Source organism: Contarinia nasturtii, unplaced genomic scaffold (assembly GCF_009176525.2).
Source record: "Contarinia nasturtii isolate CC-2019 unplaced genomic scaffold, AAFC_CNas_1.1 Cnas_scaffold_129, whole genome shotgun sequence".
NCBI lineage: Eukaryota > Metazoa > Arthropoda > Insecta > Diptera > Cecidomyiidae > Contarinia > Contarinia nasturtii.
This window is the reverse complement of record NW_022197486.1, coordinates 5,311,644-5,337,501: the sequence shown is the minus strand read 5'-3', so window position 1 is coordinate 5,337,501 and position 25,858 is coordinate 5,311,644. Positions and strand designations below refer to the sequence as shown.

Sequence of the window (25,858 nt, the reverse complement as noted above, 5' to 3'; positions counted from 1 at the left end):
AGAGAGAGAGAGAGAGAGAGAGAGAGAGAGAGAGAGAGAGAGAGAGAGAAGAAGAAGAAAAAATGGTTCTCACGTACATCTTTGTGTGTTTTATAGCAATCAATTATTTTTAGCAAAATTAATTCTAAGAATTTGCACCAGCTAGTCTTCATACGATCGCTTCGCAATATTTTCGACAGCGTATGTATTACAGCTAGAATAATGTCAGTTTGCTGCGAACCAAGGAGTTCCAACAATATTTTCATAATGGCTCTGTAAACAAATCGATACATTCATCAATAATAATTTATACAAATGAAAGCGAATTCAAATTTTATATGAATACTCACTTGAAATGTTTCACAGGTAGCTCACAGTTACCTAATTTGATGACTGTCGATAAATCGGCTAATGTTTGAACAATGTGCTCATTTGACATACTTGTGTTTAATAGTAGTGCATCATTGACAATATCGGATTCTTTTGCACCCCCTAAACGAACAAAAAAAAATGTATTTCAAATTTGATTTGAAACTCGATTCAAAAATTGAACGCTCTAGAATAAAAACAACGTACAGAATGGTTGGTGTTCCGCTTTGATATAACAACCATTCAGTGCGTTTTTTTTTTATTCTAGAGCGTTCAATTAAATGTTCGACACCTACATTCTGTAACAAGTTCACCGTTTGGCAAAATGGTAACATTATTCGAATGTTTTGCTATGAATGAGCTGCGCGATATCATTTCACCATCAATGCGCACTGTACTCTCTGGTGTATTTGATTCGGTTGTTGTGGCCGATTGTGTTTTGGAACCATTGCATGAATCTTCTTTGTCCACAGAAGAGAAATAACCACCATTATGACCATTCATTGCGCTGTGTTGTGGTGGATTCATACTAAAGTGTTGCTGTTGTTGTCGAACAAATTCATTTGATGGTACCGCACCCAATTGTTGATCATCCATTTGGCTAATTCCAGAGTCTTTGCTATTTGTATCACGACCCAATTTTGTTTCAAAACTATAGTTCTGGATTTCAGCCGTTGTTTTACGGAGACTACGATACACTTCTTCTGTATTCATTTGCATGGTACTATCATTATTCTCTACTGATGATTGACGCGATCGCGGACCTATCGAATAATGATTATTAGATATTTTTTTTTCGAATTATAATGTTAATGTTGTTATGTATTAGTACTTACTAGGATAATTATTCAAACTTGCAGGTCCCAGTTGCGGACTTAACAATTTGGGACTTGAACAAGTCATTGGCGATGATGGACTACTTGTGCCAGAGGTATTTCGCCGCAAATGTTGCTGAATGATTGTTTTCGCTAAATCGTTGTATTGTTTTTGTAATCCACTCAAGATTTCGGTCATCTGTTGATATAAATATTTATTTTGATATGATTTTTCATTAAAAGTGCTACACATGACATATGTCTAAGTAAGACATACTGTTTTTTCATTGATCGAAGATATTGTATAACTGGGATAATACTTTGCTGAAATCTTCTGTCAATTCTCATTTTTCTTCACCAGTTACACTTCCAATCGTCAACCGAAAAATGGTAAAAAAAAGTGTATTCTACAAACCTCAGCTGTATTGCAATTATACAAAGCAATTAAACAGGACCGGGCTTGACTTCTCAGTTCGACACTCTTCTGATCATTAGCCAATTGAAGAATCTTTTGTATTGCCCTATTTGTAGCTGGTTGTGTGGGAAAATTATCGCTACGGCAATATGTTGTTACCAAATTTGTAACAAATTTGAGTTCAGCAATTTTGGTCTTTATACTTGGCGTTTGGGCAGCATCAACCAAAATTCTAATAAAAATATTATCAAATTAATTATCAATTATTTTCTTTATACGAAATTATTTAAAAAAAAATGTTTACCTGAAAACCGCTTTCAATTGAAGCTCAGCTGGAAAATATTCATGCACCAAAGTGAGGGTTTTCCATATTTTACTATGCATTGACCCCAATAGTTCGGCACCAAGTTTATTAAAAAGTCGTGTCAGCAAAATAAAAAGCCAATCGTGTAAATCGTTTGAATGCAAAATGATAAGTTCATTAACGGTATCCAAAAATAGAGCGTAAACTTTTGTGTGACTATCCATAAACATTTTTCGAAATAGATCTAAAATGCTCTGTGGAGAAGAAATAATATTATGGATCAATTAAAATTGTATTTAAATAAAAAAATAAGATAAATGCGTTACCTTCAGTTGATCTGGTGTTAATTGATTTCCATCTGAAAGGTATGCGGTTAAGTTTGTCAAGCCATCCTTTCGTTCGGCCCAATGTGTGGACGAACATAGTTGAATGATTACGTCAATATCTTCAATTAATGTGCGATCTAATTTACTTCTTGATCCATTCCACGAACCAGACTAAACAAATGAAAAACACACGATTTTTTTTTTTGTAAGTAAGAATATATAAGTGAAAGCTGCACGAAAATCTTACGTCGTTGCGTCGATACGAGTCAAAACTTCTTTCGGAACATACTGATGATGCTTCACTATCGTCAGATTCATCACGGGATATCTTACGATGCAGATGTAAACGACCCAATTCACTTGATAGATCTGCATCTTCCGGTGACTAAAAATTAAAATAGAATGGACATCGTTTTAGTTGTCGAAAAATTCAAAAGAAAAATGAGTCGGTGTTATTACAAGAGCATCGGCCAAAGCAGATTCCGCTTCACGGCTTGCTTGTAGAATTTTTTGCGCTAAAACGGGTCTAGATGGAATGATTGGTGGTCGTTCTTGTCGACGGGGACTGTGACTTGGTAGATAGCCGAGACGACGAACAGTTTGATGTACGCCATTTCTGGTTGGACTAGTTTCACGTGAATTGACAAGCGATCGTGGAATGACTGGAGTCTTTTTTGGAATAGTTCCGGTTTGTCTATATGCTGATGGCATGCTATATAGTCGCGATGAAGGGGATGTACTCCGTGATGTTGCTAAATTTATCAAAAACAAAAAACAACCAATCCATAATTAAAAATTTCTATTTTGTGTGCATAAATTTCAAAATTCTTACGTTGTGATTGGCTAACACCACTACTTCGTCGAACTGTGCTTCGGTATTCAACTTGTGGTGTTGTTTGACTCGGTGTATTCTGTGGAGTTTTCTTAGCACGAGCTGCATAAATATTGGAATGGAAAATGGAATATTGTTTTCATTTGAATTTGATTGATATGAATATGAAAGTTTTGTTAGACAAATACGTTTACTCTAGTTTACCTTGCTGAGCTATTTGACCTTCTACATTTAAGAAAAGTGTGCATATCCATATTTGTTCAGCATTTAATAAAGATAATCAAATCATTGCCATGCCATTGTGTACACATATTTTTTTGTTTTGTTTTTTTTTTTTAATATGAAAAATGCTTAAACTTACGCAGTGAAGCGGTTCCGGGCGTTACTTTCAATCGAGCCATCGTTGAATATTGCTGTCTTGCCCTAGCTCTTTGTACAGCCGCTGTATCTAATGCTGAGATACTTCGAACTCCACCTATATTAAATAGTATAATGGTTTAGTTTTTTATTGTTATAATTAACAAACAAATATCATGATTTTTTTTTCAAACAGAAGATGTTAGTATTAGACTGAAATAACCTCGAAGAGCATTAATTTGAGATAAATCTCGTTGAATTGTGGGCACGGGTATACCGCTTTTATTACGAGTTTTTGGTAACGATGGTACTCGGTGAAGACGACTAGTGCTACCATATGGTGCTATTGGTGTCACTAGATTTTCACTACTTGCACTTGCTGAATTGTGTTTAGCGATTGTTGATTAATTGATCGTTTTTCCAGTTCAATATTAAAGAATTTCGTCATATGAAGGCAAGTTATTAAGTGGAAAGAAAAGAAGAAACGACAAAGGACTTTATAATTTCTGATAGAAATTTGTGATTTTCGTTAAAACTCAGAGAAAATAATATGGTTGTGTTGATGTTTTGGTCAAAATGCGTCTGTGCTATTTCCAAAGAATAAATTGGTCTTTATAAATCGAAAACAATAAATAGAGAGGAGTTAGATAGAGATAGTTTACAGAAGAAGTCGTTGATAAACAAAAATTCCTTCAAACTACACAAATAATAAACTGAAAACGAGAAAAATGTCTGAAAACTAAAAACGATTGGATATTCAACATACCAGATGGAGCAACAGTTGCTGGACTTCGTAATCCAGTGAATTGGCGACGTTCTATGTTTGAAAATGATGGAAAAAAGGTGATTTTTTTTAAAAACTTGCTCAAAAAGAAATATTTTGCTGTGATTGTGTAAAATGACACCTACTTATGACACTGTTTGGAATTGAATTCAAACTGCTATTACTGCCACGAAGACTAGCACTCATCGAATTTGTACCATTCGATTCTCCGCCATCACGTTCTCGTTCCAATGCTTTTTGTGTTTGCGAATCAAGTGTAATATACAAGCTGTCAGCTAGATCAGGAAAATGACGACGAAATTCCCAAAAACTCCTGCAAAAACAAACAAAAAAACAATATATTTTATGAAAAAAAAAAAAAACAAACAAAACAAACAAAAATGTGACAAACCTTCGGCTATGTTTGCGTGCCATATTATCGGCATCACTAATACCCTTCTTCAATGCTTCTTTCAAATTGATCGAGAATTTTTCCAATGTTCTCGTTGACCAATTCTCGAACAGATAATACATTACCTCGCTCAATGTGGCACGAATGTCTTTTGACTTTGATTGCATTAAATTTTGTGTCATAACTGGAACTAATTTTGGTGCATGCGTATATTTGATGACATATTTTACAGTTATTGTACTAGCCGATGAAATGACTTTTGCCGAATTTTGTATCAAATTGATAAGCTCGGGAAATATATGCACACAAAAATAGTCCAAACGATTTTGAATCACTTTGCACATATATGCGATGGTAATACATGCTTCACGAATGACTTGTGAACGTAACTCTTTCAATATATCAAGAAACGACATCGATAAATTTTCTTTAAGAAAAATGGCAAACGTGGGTGAAGTGTGAACATTTAACATTAGCAATGAACGAATTTTTTTAAGCGCATCAACCCGTTTCTCCCAATCCATATTTTTGTCACCAATTATCGTATTGATCGATTTTAAATGTTCATCAACGTCGCGTTGATTAAATATCGTTATTTGAGGCACGAGTTCGAATGATGCTTCAAAAATGTCCATTGTTACTGCACCTGCATCACCTAATTTGAAAACAATTCACATAGAGCCGGATTAAGAATTTTCTTTTCTTTTTTTCTTTTCTTCAAAATTTAACTTGATGAAAATTGAATTTTTCATTTACTTTGTACATCCAATGACTGTGGCTTTCGAACATTTGACGATACCGTACGCTTAACCAATCGGCTAACATTTCTCACTTGGCCAACATTATCCAATTCGTCACTGTTGGAGATAGCTGTTGTTAATGCAGATGGCATCAATTGTCCTTTATTTTTTATTTCGTCAAACTTTTGTTCCAAAATCGCCATTTTTGCGGCCGAAATTTCTTTCTTCCTGAGATCAACTCTCAGTCGGTCTCCTGAAAATTAAACAAACGAACACAAAAAATTAAATGAAAATCTTTGTTTTTTCCTTTCAGTGACAATGGCTTTACAATACATACCCACGTGTTTGTAGATTTCAACTAAACTCTGTATCGCCGCATCTCTTACTGGACCACTCGGATCTCCCAATAGATTTACGATGGGCTGAATATATGATTTCATTGACAATACCTGTGTACCGTGCCTGTGTTGAAATTGATGATAAAACGAGTTTTTATTTTATCAAAAAATTAACCAATTGCATCTGATACTTACACATTTAATGTATCTACGATTGTTTGTAAAAATTCTTCACGAACTTTTGCATTTTTATGCTTGAAACATATTGTTAATTTGTCAAGTAATTGTTGTGGTAAAATGACACGATGCTCCATTAGTTTTTGGAGAAGCATCTGTGCCTTTTCCCGAACTGTGTCCCGACTATCACCAAGACGATCCACTACATGCGGTAAAATTGTTGGCGTATATGCTCCGAAATCTTGTCCTAAACGACCTATTAGCTCTATAAATGCTTCGAGAGCACGTTGTGCAATCTACAACAACAAAAACAAACAAACAGTGTGTTAATATGCAATTTAGTACAATCAGATTCAGTAGAATTTGACTTGATAATATTATGTTTATATGACTGATTATATGGATGAAAATAGAAAGCAGCACAAAATTTGATTAATTATCATTTTGTAATGAGATAAAAGATAAGCTATAGCTTGTAGCATCATCACGGGTGTTTTCTTTGCGAAGCAAAAAACTCGAAACACGCAAAGAGAATGAATAAAATTCAAGTAGAAAGAAGATGATAGTCCAGAGACATTGACATTTTTGTTAACATATTACTATTAATTAATAATTTGAAACGAACATTCACGTTATGGACTCATTCTTTGCGAGACGTTTTAATCACAAGATGAAACGATTTTGTTATATATATATATATGGTATGGTATGCATTTTGATTGGCATTGATATTTAATTAACGAAGCCAGTTAAGAATCATTATCGAATATAATAAATATATAGAGTTACCTTAAAGTGACTCCCAGTCAGCCATGGCATCAAACTGTCGATTAATAATCCCAAGTCATTTGAAACAATCGAATTGTCCTGATCATTTAAATAGGCAACAAGATCTTCAGCAAGTTGTGTCTTAACCCGCATATCGGCTTTAGCCATTATGCTAACGAATTCGTCGATACTAGTGGGTTTTTGATATGCCATTTTTGCCACTTGTCAAAACAATGTCTATATTTCTTTTCTTTTTTTTTTGTATAATATATATACGATTATTTTCCAAAACACACCCAAAAATGAAAATTGAGAGAATATTCACGATTACACACTATTTATTTATTATACTAGATTCCGTCATCATTGGCCACAATATATACAAACATCACTATTTTGCACGTATGTGGTTTAAAGTTGGTTAGGTTGATTAAATTCGAAAGCAATAATTTGTCATTAAAAAACACCAATTTGTTTTTTTTTAACAGCGTATTAACTGGACAGTTTTATTAGGGATTTATGTTCTTCGTGTTGTTGTTGTTTTATTTCTTCTCTTTTTTTTCTTTTCAATTATTAAATAGGTAATAGTTCGTGTTGTGCTAATAAAAAAAAACTATTGACAGTACTGTTAATCTTGGTGCTGTGTTACACTAAATGTGACATGGTATGGTTGAACAATTCATGTTTTGAATGCCACCTGAAATTGTTTACATGGAAAAAGAATAATTGGATTTTCACTAATTTCGTAAATTTTGCATTAGAAATGAATAGAAGTGTAAGCAATTTTATAATTTGTCATCCATCTTGCGTGTAAATATCAAATCAAAGACTTTTCGCGCACTTTGTTGTTTTTTTCGCTATCTTCTCTGGTTAGTCTTGCATTTATACGTAGTTTGTCTCCAAATTTGATGTTTTTTTTTTCTCATTCGTACTTATATTCCACTACCAGAAAGTAGGCACCAATTATGCTTAAATATTTTTTTTTTCTTTCCCACTTTTTCCACACAATACGAATTTCTTACCTTTAAACTTTCATTCGTTTCGATTACCGAAATGTGTTTCGTTCACTTGCCAAGTTTTGTGTTGCACAAATAAAAAATTGAACATGTTTTTCAAACCTTTTTCAAAGTAGTTAAATGCAGAAGAATTTTTGCAAGAAATTCAATGCAATCGTTTCGCGTATATATATGTATGTGTATGTGTTTGTGCGTGTATGTATCATGTTCACTGTCACAACGCCTTAAAAGATTGTCAAATGATTCAAACATTTTGATTTTTATATCCAATCGGTGGCGCCACCTACAAACACCTACTCTGTCAAATATGTTTGAAAAGTGACTGTTTTCCAGCTGCTGATGAACAAAAAATTTCAGTAAACATTAAATTTGCAAGTTTTTTTTTTCAATCATTTCATTTTATTATTTGGTCATTTATTATTGAAAGAATATTTTTGCGCTGTTTAAACTGCAATAGAATGAGTCAAACTCGTGTTGAATGACATTAATACGCTTTTCACTCAGAGCAAGTGTTTGTTGAAGTTTTGCATCTTGACTATTATAGCTATTTTCTTCACGTACTTTGGCCAATTGCTCTATTTCGCTGGTAAATTTTTGACGAACCGCTTTGAACCAGTGCAACGAATTAAAGTCCGTATTTTGATCAAGAAGTTTTAACACATATGCCAATCCCATTGCAAATCCATCATCCGTAAAACATGTACTCTGTTCACGTGATTTTTTGTTCATATTCTCCTTGGCCGTCACGATATACTCGATATAGTTTAAAATCAATGCCGGCACAATTAAATAGAATAATTTCATGTGTGGATTTTTATCGTTGCGGAAAAATGATGAAAATGCATCGACAAGTAGCTGCAATAATTAATTTAAAATTTTCGTTTGAAAATGTCAGTTTTTTTTGACAAAAAATCCATAACACTTACATGAAAGTATTCGGTGGTTGATTCAGCGTAGTTGTGGTGCAAATGTGCCACCTCATTTACAAGATTTTCGGCAGAATTTTTGGTTATATCCTTTCCACCTATATCATCCAATCCCAATTCGTCATGGGCAATCGCCAAATAAACACTTGCATTTGAACAACAATGAATTCCACCTGATCGCATCATTCGTATATATCCCATGGCATTTCCTTGATGCAAAAAATGAATATGTAAAAATAAATGAAATGAATTAATTTCAAAACAGCTTACCGATATGCGTAATCAGTTGACGAAATAAATCTAATGAGCTGTGTCCATTTTTCGATACACCAAGCTGTCGAATGCTCCGATTCAAGCTATTGGCACGTTCATAGCTGTATATTTGTTGATCTTCGGATTTTTCTGTATTTGCCTCACGAAACAATTTAAGATCTTTTATCAGTCGCGACTGAATGTGTTCATTGTGCAAGAATTGTGAAAAAATGTAGAATTTTTTATGAAGAAATTGATATGTAAAGTTAACCGTTGTGTTTATAATACCAATGCCGTGCGTTCGCAACGAGTTTGCAATATGCCGAATATTGATGGTATTCAAATGTTTATTTTTGCTATTTTTCTCAATGAAAATCTGATTATTCAAATTATATAAATAATTTGAAACAAATAAATGAATATTTCGCATAATTTCCAAGACATCCAATCCTTGTTCGAGCGTTTGTATTGGTAAATGATTTTCCACCGATTCCAGATTGAATTTTTGTTTTGCCAAAATTCGCATTTCCAAATAAGTGCGCCAATCATGCATTGATATCGTTGTTAAATTGTAAAACATTTGGCTCAAATACTTATTAACGTGGTCTCTAATGCTTAAATATCGGCTTTTTGTAAATGGCTCTTTGGAATGCGTTCGCAGCACTGGAATCAATTTTAAAGCCAACAATCGATACACATAACCGACTGGAATATGTTGTGTGTCACTTGAAGTGGTTGCATTAAATGGATCAATGTTTTCGACTTGAAGTAATTGCATGCTGGTATGCACATCCAATCGAAGTGTTGTCTCAATAAAACCACACAGTCTTGCAATCACATATTCATTTACGATTTTACTTGTATCTTTTGCCAGTTTGATGGGACTTTTAAAATGATTACTCGACGCTCCTGACATCAAATCAAAATAACATTCCACCATTGAACCGAATAAATACTGTGAAAAGTTGAATCGTTTATTCATCGAGTCTTGATTTCAAAGCAACATTGTTAGAGTGACAATACCTGCAATTTCTCGCAATCTGCAGCTTCATTGACATCGATCACGTAACGAGAGTATATTGGAAGGATCGCATCCTGAAAACTAAAGAGACACAATGCGATAATGGACGTGTTTAAAGTGTTTTAATAACCAATTCATACCTCATCATATACGATTCAGATGATAAGTCTTGAAGAATATCCGATAACTGAATAAGGCGTTCCAATGACACAAATAGTCGGCAAATTTTATTCAGCTGTTCAGTTTGAAAGACTTCTTTTGGATCAGCCATTGTTAAAGCCAATCGAGCCACAAGAATTCGCTTTATATTTGGCGAACCAATCAAAACTGATTGAGATAGCTCCAAAGCAGACAAAATGTCTATGTTTCTTTCATTATACACCAAAGAGTTTGCTGAGCACGTCGCTTGGAAATTGTTCTGCAAAAGAGAACATCATTGGATACACATTTTTCGTGTCTTTTACAGTACAAGTTCATGATTTGTAAATACCTTAGCAATTGTTATCACATGTAGTGCTTGATAAAGTTGATATTGTGATAAATTCAAAGTTGTGTTGAATATTTCAGTTGAATAAGTTTTCAATGTAATTTTCACCAATTTCATCAGTTCCATTAGTTTACAAACGGATAGGATGGTTTGTTTTGTCATTGCACATTTTATATGCACGTGAAAATGAGTGATTGTATTGATTACACTTTTATACTTTTCCATAAAATCGATTCCCTGTTGAAATGGGGTAAAAAAAAAATATTCAGCAAAATGTCAATTTTTTTTTGTTCAAGCAAGGTTCTTTTTGGCGACATACCTGTAAAATTAATAATGTTTTTCGATTCAAATCGGATATTTTTACGTCCAGATTTGATGACGTTTGGCTTGAATTTTTTATGCCACCATCAAAGCAAAATTCATTACGACAGTTTATTGTCCATTGCACGGTCTGAAAGACAAATTCATTTCGAAATTCGTTCAATCATCAAATCTATTGAAAATATCGAGAGGAGAGTATGTTTTTATTCAGACATTACTCAGCCATAAGCGCTGAATAACATACTCTCTTCTCGATATATTCAATAGAAATAATACTGAATTTAAGTGTGCTACAACCTGAACTATATGATATTGCATATCTTTTGATAATCGTTGGCACATCATTTGCAGCCATTGTTGTTGGGTCCGTAATAAATTGGCTGAGGACATTTTTTCACTTCCACCGCGAAGTTTAGCAAGCAATGTCGATGCAAATGTACTTAAAAACAATTCGGGCGACCACACCACATTATCCATCAAGAGAACACATGGAAACTGAAAGAAATTGAATGAATATTGAAATTAAATTTGCAACTGATACCATTGCACCTTTACTAAATATCTATCGATAAATTGGGGGGAGTATTTTTTTCAATAAAAGTCTGGTTAGAGAAAGGTATCCAGCAGGTTTTTAGATTTTTTGGATTTGTTTTTTATGAGTATGATAAGTGTTGACGAGTGTTTCCAGGGTTCGGTGTTTTTTTTTTCTAACAAAAATTCGGAACTCGGAAAAAATTGTTGGAAACCCTAGAAAAATTTCGATTTTTTCACTTTCTTTTGATTTGCTAAGGTTTTCGTCGAGAAGAAAATCTTTCGATTTTCTGTGGGGTTTTGTCAAAAAATTGAGGAACCAAAAAAAGTCATCAATTTTGATCCGAATCCGAAGAATAAAATTGGCCAGTCAGCTCTTACGAGAAGGCCCTACGCGTTTTTGCTGCTACTCCCCCAAAAATGTCCGTCACTAGGTGTTGGATATGATGGGAGTGTGATAAAAAATGAAAATAACATGGGATAAATATATTTATGTACAAAACTGAATTCGTTTGGTTATTTGTGAAAATAACGGGATCCATATTAGTGATTTAGTGTCATAGTCATTGACTTGTAAGACTTCATTATGCTACCATCACTTACAATGGCAAATAATGTAAAAAACTGCATGATGGCGCCATCTCTATGTGCTCATGAAAATTAGAACAAAAAGTTTGTGTAGAATGTTAATTGTTTGAAGTTTGAATACGGAATCATTTGTTGTGACGTCTGTCATTTTACGCTCGATAAAGATATACCGTGTAAATTGAACAAAAACCGATTTATTATTTGTATTTAGTGAATTTGTGATGGAAAATAAATTGAAATTACTTTGCACAGTTTGTGTCATCGAAATTAACTGCGAGGACGTTGCATATCACATGGTTTTTCTTCACACAAAATCAGTTGACATTTTTGACTTTTTCGCACCAAAAAAAAAATGTTTTAATTGCCTTTGGTGCTCGTTTGGATCGCGAGTTCAATGCCAAGCACATAGAGATGTCGCTCGGAACGTGAAGCTCAAAAAAAATATACAGGTGATATAGAAAGCAAGTGAGGGTAGTCATTATGTGATTTGATGTATGCATGATTGCAGCGATCATTATTAATTGCATCAAATAACATACCTTTGTGTTGCTTTCAATGACAGCGGCGAATAGTTTCTGGTCAAGATTTCCAAATAAATGATGATATAAAATGCACATTACGTTCATTTTCACGACTAAATTTGATATATCTAGTGCGGTGTCATCGATTACGCCCAACAATGTCTCATTCGATATATCATCAGCACTGAATGTATTCCACATGAATAAATTTGATGTATTTCGACTTTGATTCGATGCATTATTTACTGCCCGTTGCAATACATTCAATGAATTTCTCAAATATGAATTAAACTGAATGCTAAATTTTGCGAATGCTTGTGTCGTTGTTTGATGCTTTTCTTGATAACTGGATATGCTGTCGATCAAATTCTACTCCGAAAAAAAAAATACCGCCAAACAATAAATTGATCATTGAATTTATGTTGACCTTACCTGGAATGCAAAGTGGCCAGACAGTAGATAATCGATTTTCGATAGCACATTCTTCAAACCGCTTATATCACTGAATCTATGTTTGACATTATTTGGTGACGATGACATCATATTTATATTTTGTTCGGCTAATTTAATTGCATTCATATACTGTGGCCAAAAATTCAATAGTGAACTTGCTTGAAAGATGCTATCGAATTTAATTATCAGAACGATCGTTTCGGCTAAATAATTGAACACCGTCTAGATATCCAAGACATTTTATTTTAAAATTCAAAATACCAAGTTTTACAAAAGTTCCGATTTATCACAAGCCAAAGTACTCACTTGAAAATGCAATGAAGAATAGTCAACGTTAATGTAGGTGCTTGAATTGACATCAAATAACGCTGTAAATTGTTTAATTATTTCCAAAATGACAATGAAGCAACGTTCAATGAACTGTTGTGCCTGAAGTAGTACACCCAATACACTGTTTATTTTCGTTATAATCTCAGCCGATAAAGAAATTTCATCGATTTTTGCAAACTCTTTGTGGCCAACAGATGTTTCGATATAATCATTTTCACCGTTTTTTTGCAAATACTCATACAATTCTTCGTTGGCAAATAAACATTTGACCATCAATGGATTACCTTCTTTGCACAGCTCCCGCACTTCCATGCATAGTTGAACGAACACCGCAATTGTTTTGTTCAAACATTTATTATCGGATTGTATGAGTTCGATGGTTGAAATTGATTCGGCCGCATATGAAAAATGAATGCCAACTGATGAATTCGATTGTAATTGAAGTGAATTCTTTTCGCTGCTTGTCAAAATCGAACAATTTCTCTTATCATTCCGGTCATCAGTTTGAATGATTTGAGACTTTGAATTAATATCGTTCAATGCATCTTGATGCACTTTAAGAAATGCGGCAAATTGTTTTAGCTGTTGCTCTCCGGAAATGACTAATGAACATTTTCACAATTAAATGAAAAAAAAACAAACGAATTTTAAAAAACAAAATAACAACAAATTTATTATTATCACATTAAAAAAAAAAAAAAATAAAGAACTTGGCTCACCTTGTTCATCTAGCAACATTTTTGCTTTTAATAATTATAATATAGATTTGTTTTAAAAATTAATAGATTCATTTGTTTTGAACAATAGATAGGAATAATATTTGACAAAATATTCTTTTCTCAATAATAATAATAATATTAGTATAAATGACATTTGATTGATGTAATGTGACTTCAATTCAATAGATGGCAGCCCCACTTATAAAATGACTGTTAAAATCATTTATTAATCTTTGGGTAATGTTGCTTCATTTAAATTTCGTGAAATATTTGCAGTTTTCGTTTTGATTTGGAATGGTTGTTTTACAATCAGTCGACCAATTGATTGCTTATGATTTAACAATATTGTTTTTGCATACATCGAAACAAATTCATGATTATTTGTTTTCCATACGTGAAATGGTTTTTCAACATATAAAAATGGTAAATTGCCATCGATTACTTTGAAGCCGGTTATTTGTTGTTTTTCCGTTGAATGTGTTAACACAATCTCATCGCATGTAACATCATTAATTTGTTCAATTTTCACATCATTGCCGCTTACCACCAAATTTTCAAACGTAAAAGATCCATCAATGATCTGCGGTTTATTTATTCGATGCGACACTGCTGAATGTGGAAATCGGTCTATCGATAACTTACATCGATTATTTATAAAATATTCCAAAGATATTCCATTTACAAGTTGTGTATTAAAACTTTCATCGGCAATAATTTGATTGACATAATTCTGTGCATTTTGACCATGGACATTTTGTTCAAATAACATCGATGAATTCTTATTGAATACTGGACTATATGCAAAGAACACATCGTCAACACCAACACCGTTAATCGTTTGATTGTTGTCAATTTGCATATTTTGTGCTGAAGGTGAATCCAAGAACACGAGTTTTTGCCACGGTGAAATGAGCATTTCTTCGGTTTTGCTTCGCAAATATAATGTATTATTTAGAGCATTAACGTTTACATCATTAATTAAATTAACGGAAAAAATGCCAGATAAAAGTGCACCTTTAGATGCATCAAACACATTTTCAGTGCCAAGCAACTCCTTTTCCGTACTAAATGTGGTCAATTGTGTTTGATTCAAATCTTTCGATGGATTTACGGTTGTACGTGTGAGAGAATCCTCAACCAATTCCACCAAATTAATGCTATTTATTTGGGTGACATCTTTCTCTTGTAACACATTCTCATTCGGACTCGGTCGTGATGTGATTTTATTAAATGAAAATGTATCGTGCTTGTCTAACAAATTGAAATCGATATTCTCGTTAATAATTTCATTTGTCGTTGCCGATAAACTCATTTGTAAATAGCATAATGGTTTAGTACATCGTATCGATTTATCTGCATTCATATCGTTCGAAAGAACTTTAACATTTCCGAAAATTTTAATTTCATCCCATGTAGTTTGTGGCAAATTTACAGTTTTCAATTGTAAATGATCGACATTGCATGGTCTGAGTTCAGTGCATGTAACATCACTGTTTGAGCCAATTTTTCCATTATTTGACAGCGAAATGTCCGAATTAATTGTTAAAAATGTCTCACGATCATGTGGATGATTCACAAAAATGATGTGATCCGTTGTATTATCGCTTGGCATAATACCAATGCCATTGATTGAATGTTGCATTTGTAAATTATCGGATGTTATTTCATTAAATTGCCATCCCATTGATTCGATTATTTGTTGATTTGTATCGGCTGGCTGTTGACGTAAAACTGATTCCAGCCAATTTTCCGTTTGAATACGTTTATTTATTTCGAAGGTGTGCACCGAAGCAATATTCAAATCGGCCATAAAACCTTTCTCACCACCAATTTCGATTGATTCGTGCCGATTTTGTTGTGGTCCTTGTTTGAAAACAACTAATTGCAAATATTTATTTAAATCAAGTCCATTCAGTTGGGTAATTTGTGTTGGATTCGTTGGTGCTTCGCTTGTATTTTCATGAACAATTTGAATGTTTCCCTCAATTGTTAGTTTTTGGATTCGATGTTGTTCTGTATGTGATGCACTCTGCAAAATTGTCTGAATATCATAGGAAGGCACTGAACGATGTTTAATGTGTTGTACATCCATTGAATGTGCATTGCACTTTGTTTCAAATACGATGACCAGCCAGGGTGACGGCTTATTTGATGGTATTAATACGGAATTTAAATGTTTCGAAACATCCGTGTAATTATTGTAGTTATGAATTGTAAAATTACTGAAATCAACATCTGCCGGAATTATGTTATTTGTTACATGTAAATTCTGTTTGAATTGCTTTCGAATTGGTGTATCGGCTAAGAATGAATTGGATACGATGCCATTCAATGATTTACGAACCAAATTCTTTGAATCGATTTGTAATGTCATGTGATTAACCAACAGACGATCTTTGAAAATAATTGACGAATTCATTATGACTTGTGTATTTCCCAATCGTGCAATTGAATCCGAATTCAGTTTTTGTAATGTGGTCATGGAATTTTTATCGGTAAATAAATTCCCTTTGATTTTGACATCTTGAAAATCAACATTCAATGGAAGAAAATCAATTTGATCATCCAGTATGAAATATTCGGTCCTTGAAAATCCATTTATGCGATTTATCGTTGCCTGTGGACTTGTGATGGGTTCATTGAAATTTGCATGAGGGATATCCTGAAATTGATACAAAACAATTGGATTTTTTTTGTTTCACACATATCTGAACGGATGAATTGTATTCGATAAATTCTTAAGGTACCGAGTAGAAGTAAATCTATCGATATATAAATGGAACCATTTGAGTGCTCTTTTTTAGTCGCGCCCCTGGTCAGAAGCACTCCTAGCTACTGAATACCTTTTTCCGGTCTTTTGACAGAGACGTAAATTCTTTCAATTTGGTAGGATTTTCCATAATTCAATTTAATTTTTTTTTTTAGTTTTTCGTCGAGTAAAATTCTTTCGATTTGTTACTGTTCTTATAAATTTTCAAGTTACTTCAGAAGCTATGAGAGTTCGAATCAACTTCCATCTATCAAATGAATATGTAAATTTACCAGTATTTTTGAATACAAACCTGATTAACTGTTTTCATCCAATATTGATGGCTTAAATGTGGTAAATCAAATAGTATGCCATTTATTAAGATTTGACTGCGAATGGTCTCTTCTTGATCCGGGTTCGAAACGGAGATATTATTCGTATTAACAGATCCTCTGACTAATACCCGTCCGTGGTAAATTTGTACTAAATCATCCAAATGCGTGCCCACAATGTGATCGGTTATGTGTTCACTTTCATCATCAGACAGATGCAAGCTGTCCCTAATATGGCACTCATTCACTTTAACTCGAGCTAAAGTCAAATAATAAATCATATATTTTAATCCATACAAAAAAAGAAATTACTTTTTTTTTTTTAAAGTTCTCTAAACAAAAAATCATACATTCAATGACGGCATCGGTTCCTAATAATACGACATTATCTGCAAAGTTTCTCATATCGTTGAAAATCCGTACATTTACATGATTTGCAAAAATCATTCTAATAAAAGCATTTGACTGGATCACTTGGTCCGTTGCCATTGTCATTAATTCGAATACTCTAATGCCGTTTGTTTCTGCTGTATTCAAAAATGTAGTGTGCGCTGGTTTCTCAAACACAATATTTCCTGCAACGAATATGTACGTTTACGATTTGAAAAAAACCCATTGATAATAAGTGAGAATAACGATATGCATACCAACAATAGTTGTGTTCATCCCTTTTCTATACACTGTATTAACAAATTCCGACCATTTAATATTGTTTATTGAATTTAGAACAATTTTCGAATGATCCAATGATGACAATGTGGTTGAACGTTTCGTGCGACCGTTCATATGCCAGTTGGCCATTCCGTTGGCGATTCTCTCCAAATGTTTAACAACCAAATATTTCGTCGACAATTTTCCATGCAAACGATGAACGGCGTTGCGTTCATTTAATATTTTTGGTTTGAAATTTTTCTCCGCTTGACCTATCAATTTTAATTTATTAATGTGCAACGAGTGTCCGGACCATGTATTTGTTTCAGCGGTTGATCGCTTTTTGATTTGATGTTCAAATACGATGCGACACCTTAAATTAAAATTGGCCGCCTTCAAACGTTCGATCAGTGTCGAAATTGAGGTTTCATTTGATTGAATCCATCCGTTTAAGAAAATGCGTGCGATGACATTGTTTTTATTCGGTTTGATTTTAACATTGTTCGCAATGATGATGCCATTTATTGGAGCTCCAGCATGAAATAGACGAAACACATCCAAGATTTTTACCAAACCATTAATTTTTCGTTGAATCGGTTCAATGTAATGCACTTGATGATCGGTTAAATGACCTTTCATCTCAGTCAATGTTTGCGCAATATGATTTAGTTTGACATCGTGAATATTTACATCAGCTCCAGGTGTTTGATGAACTGCATTATTCGCATTTTTATCAAGCCCAGCACTATTGACGAGTGCATACTACAAATCGAATCACAATTTATAATTCAATCGAACGGAATATAAAACTTTTTTTTGTAATTTTACCTTGATTAGTATCGATGAAAAAATGACGAATTTGAAAAATTGAAACATATTTTGTGACATCAAATCAAAACTAAATTACATTACTAAATCATGAACCACGTTTATTGAAGTGACAGACAAAATATAACCGTTATGCGAACAATGTTCGGAACCAATGACAGTGTGTCAAACTAAAATCGGATTGTCGGAATAATGCACTTCTATACCAACCAAATCGTCGCATCTACTTAGAGTGATGCTTTTTTTTCTTCGATGAACTGTTCTTCGCTTTTTTGCGCTCTCACAAAGTCAGAGACACACGCATAGAGCGTAATGAGGCCAGTTCGCCGATAGAGAAATATATAATGAACTGTGAAATTTCATATTGGAAAATGGTGGCGTTGCATTTATTTTCAATGATTATTGTTGAAATATACTCATGTCTTCACAGGCATATATTGATATTGTTTTATTATCTTTTTTATAATAATCATTTTGTTGGAATTATTAAATCAAAATACTACAAATAAATGGAAAGATTTTTTTTTTGTTACACAAATCTAAAACTTTTTGGTGGTCAATAATTTGAAAACAATGAATATTCTTAAAAATTGATTAGTTAGATCAAAAATGTGTCATATGAAAGATATTTTTGCAGTTTTATCGAAATCGATGTTATCATTTCATTGAATCCTTAGAATCTAACGAATAATCATTCAGAATGACTAAAAACGATTTGGAATAAAAATTTACTGAAATCGTATCTGCCAAAACAATTTCAAACAATAACAATTTAGATTTTATGCTTAAGTTTTGGTATACAAAATGAGTGAATATATGGCAGATATACTGTTTCTCAGAGCAATATGTGTAAAGAAAAGCAATCTGAGGAGCATATTGAGGAGTGAAGCTCCCCTCCAGTGAGGTGCAGCAGCTCCTCTTTAGTGTGAAGAACTTCACATATATTGTCCTGCGAAACAGTTTATAGTATAAAGATATGGTAAGAGGTTTTACAGATGTTCTTAAAAATTATTTAAAAACAAAAAAAAAATATAAAAAAATTAAACCCAAAACGTACATTTATTAAAATATATATATATATGTAAAAAAATGCTCATTTTCTCGTCGAGAAGATAAAATTCATCAAAGGTTGGTTGCTGATATATCCATAACATTAATTTGGTAATTAAATTGATATTGGTATTTGGTACAGATGCCTATGGCTTGAATTAAAGACTAGATTGAATACATTCTTTGGTAATGAATTACACAGAGTAAAAATGATTAGACTTTGGAACATTTTATCATATCAACCAATTTCTCTCGATTTAAATTAAATTATAATTTTACATGTCAATAATAATTTCGTCAAATTTAAACATATAAACAAAAATCATGTGTGTCCGATTTTTGCAATTTACATCACCATTCATAAAATCGTCACATGTGTGCATTGTGAGAGCACCTAATACTAAAAGTATACATATCTAGTCTGGAATAATTGTGAGTCTGAGTTTTGACATTAAATTAATGGTGGATCATCATTATCATTGGTACCTAACATAACATCCTCATAAAATGGACGACTTCGATGTGTTCGAACCGAATTGCGAATATGTCGTGTGATATGTAGTTTTTTGTATGCGTATATACCGCCAATCGCAATTAAAACAAGAATTATTGGTATAAGAACGCCGGCAACTAAATGACTATGATGTGGTCGTGGTGATTTGAGTTTTTCTTCAAGTTGTGCATTTGGTTTGTCATTGATCACAATCTTTTCATCACTGCTATCATTTCGGTTCGTTTTTTTTGGATATTTCATGCCTACTTAAATCGTCGACTTTACAATAGTCATCATCACTGAAATCAATTGAAAATTATTGATATTTGTTTTTATTTCATTCTCAATTGTGAGGAGAGTTCAGCTCAAGCTCATACCTAGTTGATTTTGGATTGAAAATATAGCCACTTATGCATTGACAAACACCGTCATAACTTCCAGGCTGTTGTTCAACACATCTTGTTAGAGTTGGACATTTATTTCGCAGAATTGTTTCAGTATTACAACGTTTAACTGAAAAATGTGTGGAAAAAAGTGTGTTAAGGACCCAAATATCATAAAGCCGATAAGATAGAGACAAAAAAAATTGTGGCTGAACACTATGTGTCTAATAATATCCCAAATCATACGAAATAAGGTATTTACTTACGTTCGGCGAACGAATATCCAATCACAAAATCAAGCATAAGCCATATTAAAATATAAAATTTACACATTTTTTTAAAAATTAATTTTGCTTAAACTAAAAACATTTGACTTTTTTTGTGTTTGTGTGTTTTAAACTTTGTTTTGACAGATTTTGTTTATTCGCTTTATTCTTTTTTTATCTCATTTGTCTTTTGTGTTCATTTTGTCAAACATTTTCCATATTTGACATTATGCTGTCATTTGTTTGAATGTCAATCATAGACCCCCTAAAAAACGATGACAGTTTATACAAATATGGAAGCCATTGTGTATTGATATCAAATGCATTAATTAAAATAAATTGCTTTATAAACAATATTTTGAGTTAAAAAAAAATTCTTTAGTTTTTATGCCAGTTTATTGAAAACTCCATATTGAATTTGATATTTTTAATGCATTTCACATAGAAGACTGGACATATTTTATGTATTCACGAATCTTATGCATTTGTGGTAGCTTTATTTGAAATCTTAGCCGCCGCCCCAGCCGACGATTGTTTGTGTAAATGATTCATAGCAATCAAATCATAATATGATATCGTACTTTTCAAACAAGTGAATTCGATAAAAAGAAAAATGTTTCATCGAACATTTATATATTTCGACTACAATACTTTTTTAAAAGTAATTTTGATACTATACACAGTTATAAATGTGATCAATAATGTGAAAGGTGATCGAGGATCATTTGAAGGATGTTATTCACAAAATTTATATTTAAAAAAACTTGTCATTTTTTCGGGATCGTCCGATGTCTGTATTCATGCATGTGAATCAATTTACTACCGGTTTGTAACGAAACAAAATAAAAAAAAACATTTAAGAAATTTTTATCAAATTATATTTTGCACATATGCAGATATGCAGTTCTCAAAGGCAATGAATGTTTCTGCACTGATATTATAAACGAAACCGAAGTAAAGACCGATGAATGCGATCGTCCATGTACAGAAAACGTGAAAGAATTCTGCGGAGGTGCATATACACAAAGCTATTATGACACTGGCATTAAAGTTCCGGGCCCACCACAAAATTTGGAAATCATTAATCGAACGGACTCTTCGATATTAATACAATGGTCGGCACCTGAACAAATGAAATCATTAACACAATATATTATTCGAGCCAATGTCATTAAGAAATATGGATCGAAACTTCTATCACCATTACCACAATGGGCTGTTGAGAAAACTGGTCACACCATTCAGTATGAGCTATTTAATTTGAATCCAGGTAAATTATTCTTTTAATTAGCAATATTATGCGTTAATTTTGTGATTTATGTGAGATAATTGTGGGAGGTGTCTCTCTAAATGTTGCAAGCTCATCAAAATGGGCTAATTTCAACAATTTCCGTCTAAAAAGTGAAAACATTTCTTTCATTCAGGTACAACGTATAATTTTTCGGTAACATCATATTCAAACGAAGGCGAAGGTGGCATGAGTTGGAAAACTGGCGAGACTGACATAAATATACCAGATCCAGCACCTCCACAGCCACAAATTCTCAACTCTAACGGAAAGCAAATGACAATCGAAATACCGCCTCTCATCAATAACAATGGGCCAATAAGTGCGATTCATGTTGTGGTCATTTTTGTTGACTCAGAACTATTACAAGAATTCGACGAAAATCTATTGAAAGGATATAAACAAGCGTCAGATGATGGGCTAAGCTATTATATAACCGCTGAACTCGCAAATGAGGTGGAAACAATCATCAAAATTGTCCAAATAAATGATGTTAATTTTTTTTTGATGAATATTTCAGCGTTCAGCGAGAAAATTTGTCATTGGCAATGGCTTGAATTATGGTGGCTATGACAATGTCCCATTACCATCCGATCGAAATGTGCACGTTTCATTGGGAATAGTATCACAACTTGGAAAAACGATAAAAAAACGCTATTCAAGAGATGCGACCAATAAAAATGCTGAACTCATTGTTCCAATTAATAATGACAATATTGGTATGTTTTACGAAGAAGTTATCGCATGTAACATATATGAATAAAAAAAGATATGATTTATTTCTTAGATGACGGCAACAATTTGGAAATGGTACTTCTTATTGGATGTAGTTTGCTAAGCATACTGTTGGTATTGAGTGTTGTTGGATATTTATACTTACGCTTAAAAATGACATCGCAAATGCAACGCTTACCATCCGATCACCATGAACTAACACTGCAAGGACCAATAATGGAAGTTGTACGTAAACATTTACGTTTTGAATTCGTTTTTGAGTTTATGCTTATGTTATGAATGTTATTGTGCAGGAAAACAATGATGCTTATCAATCCGAAGGTTTTTCACAAAAAACGTTTGACCAAAAATTGAATGAGATTCTCGATCAAATTGACTTGAATAAAAATCATGCGAGAAACAATTTGGCGCTTGAAGTCAATAACATGATTGCAGCCGGTCAGTATGGTGACATAATAAGTGGAAAACTTGAAGGAAAGCCATGCCATGTTCATGTAATTTCCGGTATGTAAATTGATTTTGCAAATGAATGGAAAAATAGACCATTTCTTTACCAGAGATTGTTCCTCTGTAAGAAGAGGAACGGCGAGGAGACAAATGAGGAGGATCCTCCTCATCGTTCTCCTCCTCTTCATTATCCTCATCAGAGGAACAGAACAATCTCTGTGTTTTTTCAAATAAAATGTGTAAAATTTAATTTTTATCGGAGACTGTTTGAAATTATTTAATTTTTCACGCAGATGATATGGAACCAATATGCCAAACACAATTTCTAAAAGAATTCAAAGCATTGGCTCAACTAGATTCTCATAAAAATGTTGTTGAATTCTATGGAATATGCCAGTCAACCAACTGGCTATACTTCATATTCGAAGATACAAATAAATCGTTGAAAAAAGTGCTGATTGAATCAAGAACAACTGATCCAAGGAATTTTTCATCACTCTCAGAATTATTCATCTTACAAACACTATGCGAACTATCAACGGCCATGGAATTTCTCAGCCAAAAGAAGGTATGATCAAGATTGACATGAATACTTTAAATAAATTCAATCGCCACATAATTATTATTATCAATACATTATCCATAGTTTATTCACGGTAAACTCAATTCGCACAGTATACGAATGACAAGAGATAATATTCCAAAAATATCCTGCTTTGGTCCATGTTTCGATACATCTGGAAAAGCGATTGAGTTAAGCCGTTGGAGTGCACCGGAAATGCTTCGATTCCAGCATTTTTCCGTTCAAGGCGATGTTTGGTCATTTGGATGTGTTATTTGGGAATGTTTGGCAATTGGCGGTACATTGTATCCCAGAATAAATGCAAATGAGCTAATATATCGAATCAAAGATGGAGCCCGACCCGAACCATTGCCTTATGTTAATAACGACATGCATCAATTATTGCTTAACTGCTGGCAAGATGAACCAAGCGAACGACCATCCTTTTCTGAAATAACGTCAATGTTATGGCAATTTCTGTCATCACCTCAACATATACTGTTATTGCAAAGACGCGAAGGATACACGTTGCCATACTATTTACCATTACTAGAAGAACAGAACGCTTGAAAAACATTCCGTCATTTACTAGTGCTTTTTACATTCGTTTTTTTTTCTAGATTTAATAAGTACAACATTCCAATTAGTTCGAACAAGAGAAAACAAACACAATCATTTGCTAAAGCAAAATTATAATCTAAGACTTTTTAACTATAGAAAAATAACGCACGAATCTTAAGTCAGAAATAGTATCACCGATATATTTTTCGCGAAATTTTCAATTTGAACCGTTTTGTTCGTTGTCACTGATTTTTAGTAGTGTTTGTGTTAACGATATCGGGATATGGCGAGAAATTAAGCCAGTCTTCCCCTCGCGAGTTTTTTTTTTCATTTAACCAATGTCAATTATCATACAGATTCAACATTCATCGGAACGATTTCCGTTAACATGACAAATTTTGTGGCTGATTTGATTCAATCGTAATTGAAAACAATCAAGTTTCCGCACATTGACTTTTTATTCTTTATATTAAGCGGTGCCTTCACATTATAAACGATTCCGTCCAACACATTTCGTCAGTGTAATAAATTTTTATATTTTTAAAATGTAAGAATTGAATAATAAATGAAACTTTCATTATGAACTTCGTATTTGCCTAGTTTTCATTTCAGCCGAAACGAAAAAAAAACGATTAAAATACTTGCACATCAGTGAATTTGATGTCAAATAACTACTTAATCTTATGCTATCAGTTATGAATACCAAAAGAGCATTTTAAACCAACTGGAAATTGTGAAATATTGACGTTGTTGGATGAATGGTGACTTTTACGATTTGATATTAAAATATTGTAAGAATTTCAGAGTGATTTATTTCGTACACTCGGATGTAGGTAAGCACAAAAATGGTAAACTCAACCAGTGACAGACTTTATGGATTTTATCTGTTTTATTTGTAAAAATGAATTCGTACAAGAAATCAATTGTTGTAAAACATTTTAAAATCCATATTTTGTTCAAACATTCGGAAAACTCAGAGGTATGGCTAATTCTTTAATCTCGAATTAAGTAAAACCGTTATTTTATACTTGAATACCCGAGATTGAATATAAGACTTCTACTCGAAATATAATTTCGTGATTTTATTGAACTGTAACACCATCACAAAATTTGAAGACAGTATATTGAACCCATATCATTTCTCGATCCAATATAGTATGAAATCATATCAACCCAAAAACTGAAAATGGAAGTTTATCTTTCGGAGGAGGTGGATCCCACACAGTCCTTTCGTATAAACGCAGTTTCTGGAAGAAAAAAAACAAATTTTGTGAATAACGATAACATTCAATCGTAAATAATAATCACCTAATTTGCTACAACTAAGGCGCAATTCTTAGACAGTTCGCTGTTAATGATTAGTTAGAAGTAGCAGTCTGTTCGCAATTGTAATTAAACTCGGATTAAATTTCAATCCGGTGACGGTTGCAGCTAAATACAGGGGGAGGCAAAAGTTTTAAGCCTGACATATAGGTGGCACTAGCTACATATTGTTCTTGTGCTGTAATTCACGTACAAAATGTCACTAGTATTTTAGAAAAAAAAATTGAGTTTATATCTGTCATCGTTTGTTTTCAACAGCATTGCATACGAAGTAACCTCGAGATTTTTTATAAAATGGATAAAATCGAATATCGTGCGGTAATCACCGCACAAAATAGTTTCTGACAAAAGAACCCGTGTATACGAACTGCACTTAAAAATAAGTGTGCACACTAAAGTTCACACTTATCCAAATACGTTGTATATGTAT

At 33.0% G+C, this 25,858-nt stretch overlaps 5 protein-coding genes across 11 annotated transcripts in view; 2 read left to right on the top strand and 3 right to left on the bottom strand.

Moving 5' to 3' along the window:
- Window positions 1-5,824, top strand: part of LOC116344550 (senecionine N-oxygenase-like) — a 31,896-nt gene extending 26,072 nt beyond the window's left edge. For both annotated transcript variants that reach the window (XM_031773166.1, XM_031773167.1), the window contains one exon: window positions 5,626-5,824. In XM_031773166.1, coding sequence (XP_031629026.1) covers window positions 5,626-5,663 — 38 coding nt within the window. In that variant the 3' untranslated portion in view covers window positions 5,664-5,824. The remainder of the gene's footprint in view (window positions 1-5,625) is intronic.
- Window positions 1-7,785, bottom strand: part of LOC116344509 (CLIP-associating protein) — an 8,666-nt gene extending 881 nt beyond the window's left edge. Inside the window, exons 1-21 of one of the 5 annotated variants that reach the window (XM_031773098.1) lie at window positions 7,618-7,785; window positions 6,617-7,292; window positions 5,846-6,123; window positions 5,650-5,774; window positions 5,329-5,565; window positions 4,573-5,227; window positions 4,307-4,494; window positions 4,164-4,214; window positions 3,621-3,776; window positions 3,402-3,515; window positions 3,245-3,265; window positions 3,041-3,142; window positions 2,668-2,960; window positions 2,456-2,593; window positions 2,209-2,379; window positions 1,883-2,136; window positions 1,579-1,810; window positions 1,185-1,362; window positions 645-1,112; window positions 330-471; window positions 78-252 (exon numbers count right to left, since the gene is read on the bottom strand). In XM_031773098.1, coding sequence (XP_031628958.1) covers window positions 78-252; window positions 330-471; window positions 645-1,112; window positions 1,185-1,362; window positions 1,579-1,810; window positions 1,883-2,136; window positions 2,209-2,379; window positions 2,456-2,593; window positions 2,668-2,960; window positions 3,041-3,142; window positions 3,245-3,265; window positions 3,402-3,515; window positions 3,621-3,776; window positions 4,164-4,214; window positions 4,307-4,494; window positions 4,573-5,227; window positions 5,329-5,565; window positions 5,650-5,774; window positions 5,846-6,123; window positions 6,617-6,808 — 4,170 coding nt within the window. In that variant the 5' untranslated portion in view covers window positions 6,809-7,292; window positions 7,618-7,785. The other 4 variants (XM_031773115.1, XM_031773124.1, XM_031773133.1 and 1 more) reach the window with 4 other exon arrangements.
- Window positions 7,786-7,993: 208 nt separating this feature from the next.
- Window positions 7,994-13,875, bottom strand: LOC116350539 (WASH complex subunit 4). Its single transcript, XM_031782347.1, has 12 exons — window positions 13,761-13,875; window positions 13,018-13,643; window positions 12,691-12,933; window positions 12,277-12,627; window positions 10,916-11,113; window positions 10,617-10,748; window positions 10,301-10,534; window positions 9,951-10,228; window positions 9,813-9,891; window positions 8,808-9,744; window positions 8,538-8,746; window positions 7,994-8,466 (listed from the first exon to the last, which is right to left on the bottom strand). Exons 1-12 carry the CDS (start codon window positions 13,777-13,779, stop codon window positions 8,029-8,031), a joined length of 3,744 nt encoding a protein of 1,247 aa, XP_031638207.1. The 5' UTR covers window positions 13,780-13,875; the 3' UTR covers window positions 7,994-8,028.
- On the bottom strand, window positions 13,874-18,818 carry LOC116350528. Its single transcript, XM_031782336.1, has 5 exons — window positions 18,321-18,818; window positions 17,489-18,254; window positions 17,192-17,416; window positions 16,823-17,100; window positions 13,874-16,422 (listed from the first exon to the last, which is right to left on the bottom strand). The coding sequence occupies exons 1-5, from the start codon at window positions 18,378-18,380 to the stop codon at window positions 13,987-13,989; spliced, it is 3,765 nt and encodes a 1,254-aa protein (XP_031638196.1). The 5' UTR covers window positions 18,381-18,818; the 3' UTR covers window positions 13,874-13,986.
- Window positions 18,819-19,725: 907 nt separating this feature from the next.
- Window positions 19,726-24,696, top strand: LOC116350549 (putative tyrosine-protein kinase Wsck). 2 transcript variants are annotated; one of them, XM_031782365.1, is made up of 9 exons: window positions 19,726-20,500; window positions 20,958-21,337; window positions 21,409-21,782; window positions 21,937-22,256; window positions 22,321-22,519; window positions 22,588-22,760; window positions 22,829-23,039; window positions 23,276-23,550; window positions 23,629-24,696. In XM_031782365.1, exons 2-9 carry the CDS (start codon window positions 21,126-21,128, stop codon window positions 24,112-24,114), a joined length of 2,250 nt encoding a protein of 749 aa, XP_031638225.1. In that variant the 5' UTR covers window positions 19,726-20,500; window positions 20,958-21,125; the 3' UTR covers window positions 24,115-24,696. The 2 variants fall into 2 exon arrangements, with proteins under 2 accessions (XP_031638225.1, XP_031638218.1); XM_031782358.1 differs by lacking the exon at window positions 19,726-20,500 and having other exon boundaries at window positions 20,800-21,337.
- The last annotated feature ends 1,162 nt before the right edge of the window (window positions 24,697-25,858 follow it).

Excerpts from the sequence above, each read along its gene's own strand:
- LOC116350539 (XM_031782347.1), bottom strand. Across the intron at positions 11,114-12,276 it reads TCATTGAAAGCAACACAAAG|TTTCCATGTGTTCTCTTGAT; the intron begins GTATGTTATTTG and ends AATTTCTTTCAG. Across the intron at positions 8,747-8,807 it reads TCAACTGATTACGCATATCG|GAAATGCCATGGGATATATA; the intron begins GTAAGCTGTTTT and ends TTTTGCATCAAG.
- LOC116350528 (XM_031782336.1), bottom strand. The coding sequence starts at position 18,380 with ATGTCACAAAATATGTTTCAATTTTTCAAATTCGTCATTTTTTCATCG. Across the intron at positions 17,101-17,191 it reads AACCGATGCCGTCATTGAAT|CTCGAGTTAAAGTGAATGAG; the intron begins GTATGATTTTTT and ends ATTTGACTTTAG. Across the intron at positions 16,423-16,822 it reads GGATGAAAACAGTTAATCAG|GATATCCCTCATGCAAATTT; the intron begins GTTTGTATTCAA and ends TATCAATTTCAG.
- LOC116350549 (XM_031782365.1), top strand. The coding sequence starts at position 21,126 with ATGTTTCATCGAACATTTATATATTTCGACTACAATACTTTTTTAAAA. Across the intron at positions 22,761-22,828 it reads AAGGACCAATAATGGAAGTT|GAAAACAATGATGCTTATCA; the intron begins GTACGTAAACAT and ends GTTATTGTGCAG. Across the intron at positions 23,551-23,628 it reads AATTTCTCAGCCAAAAGAAG|TTTATTCACGGTAAACTCAA; the intron begins GTATGATCAAGA and ends CATTATCCATAG.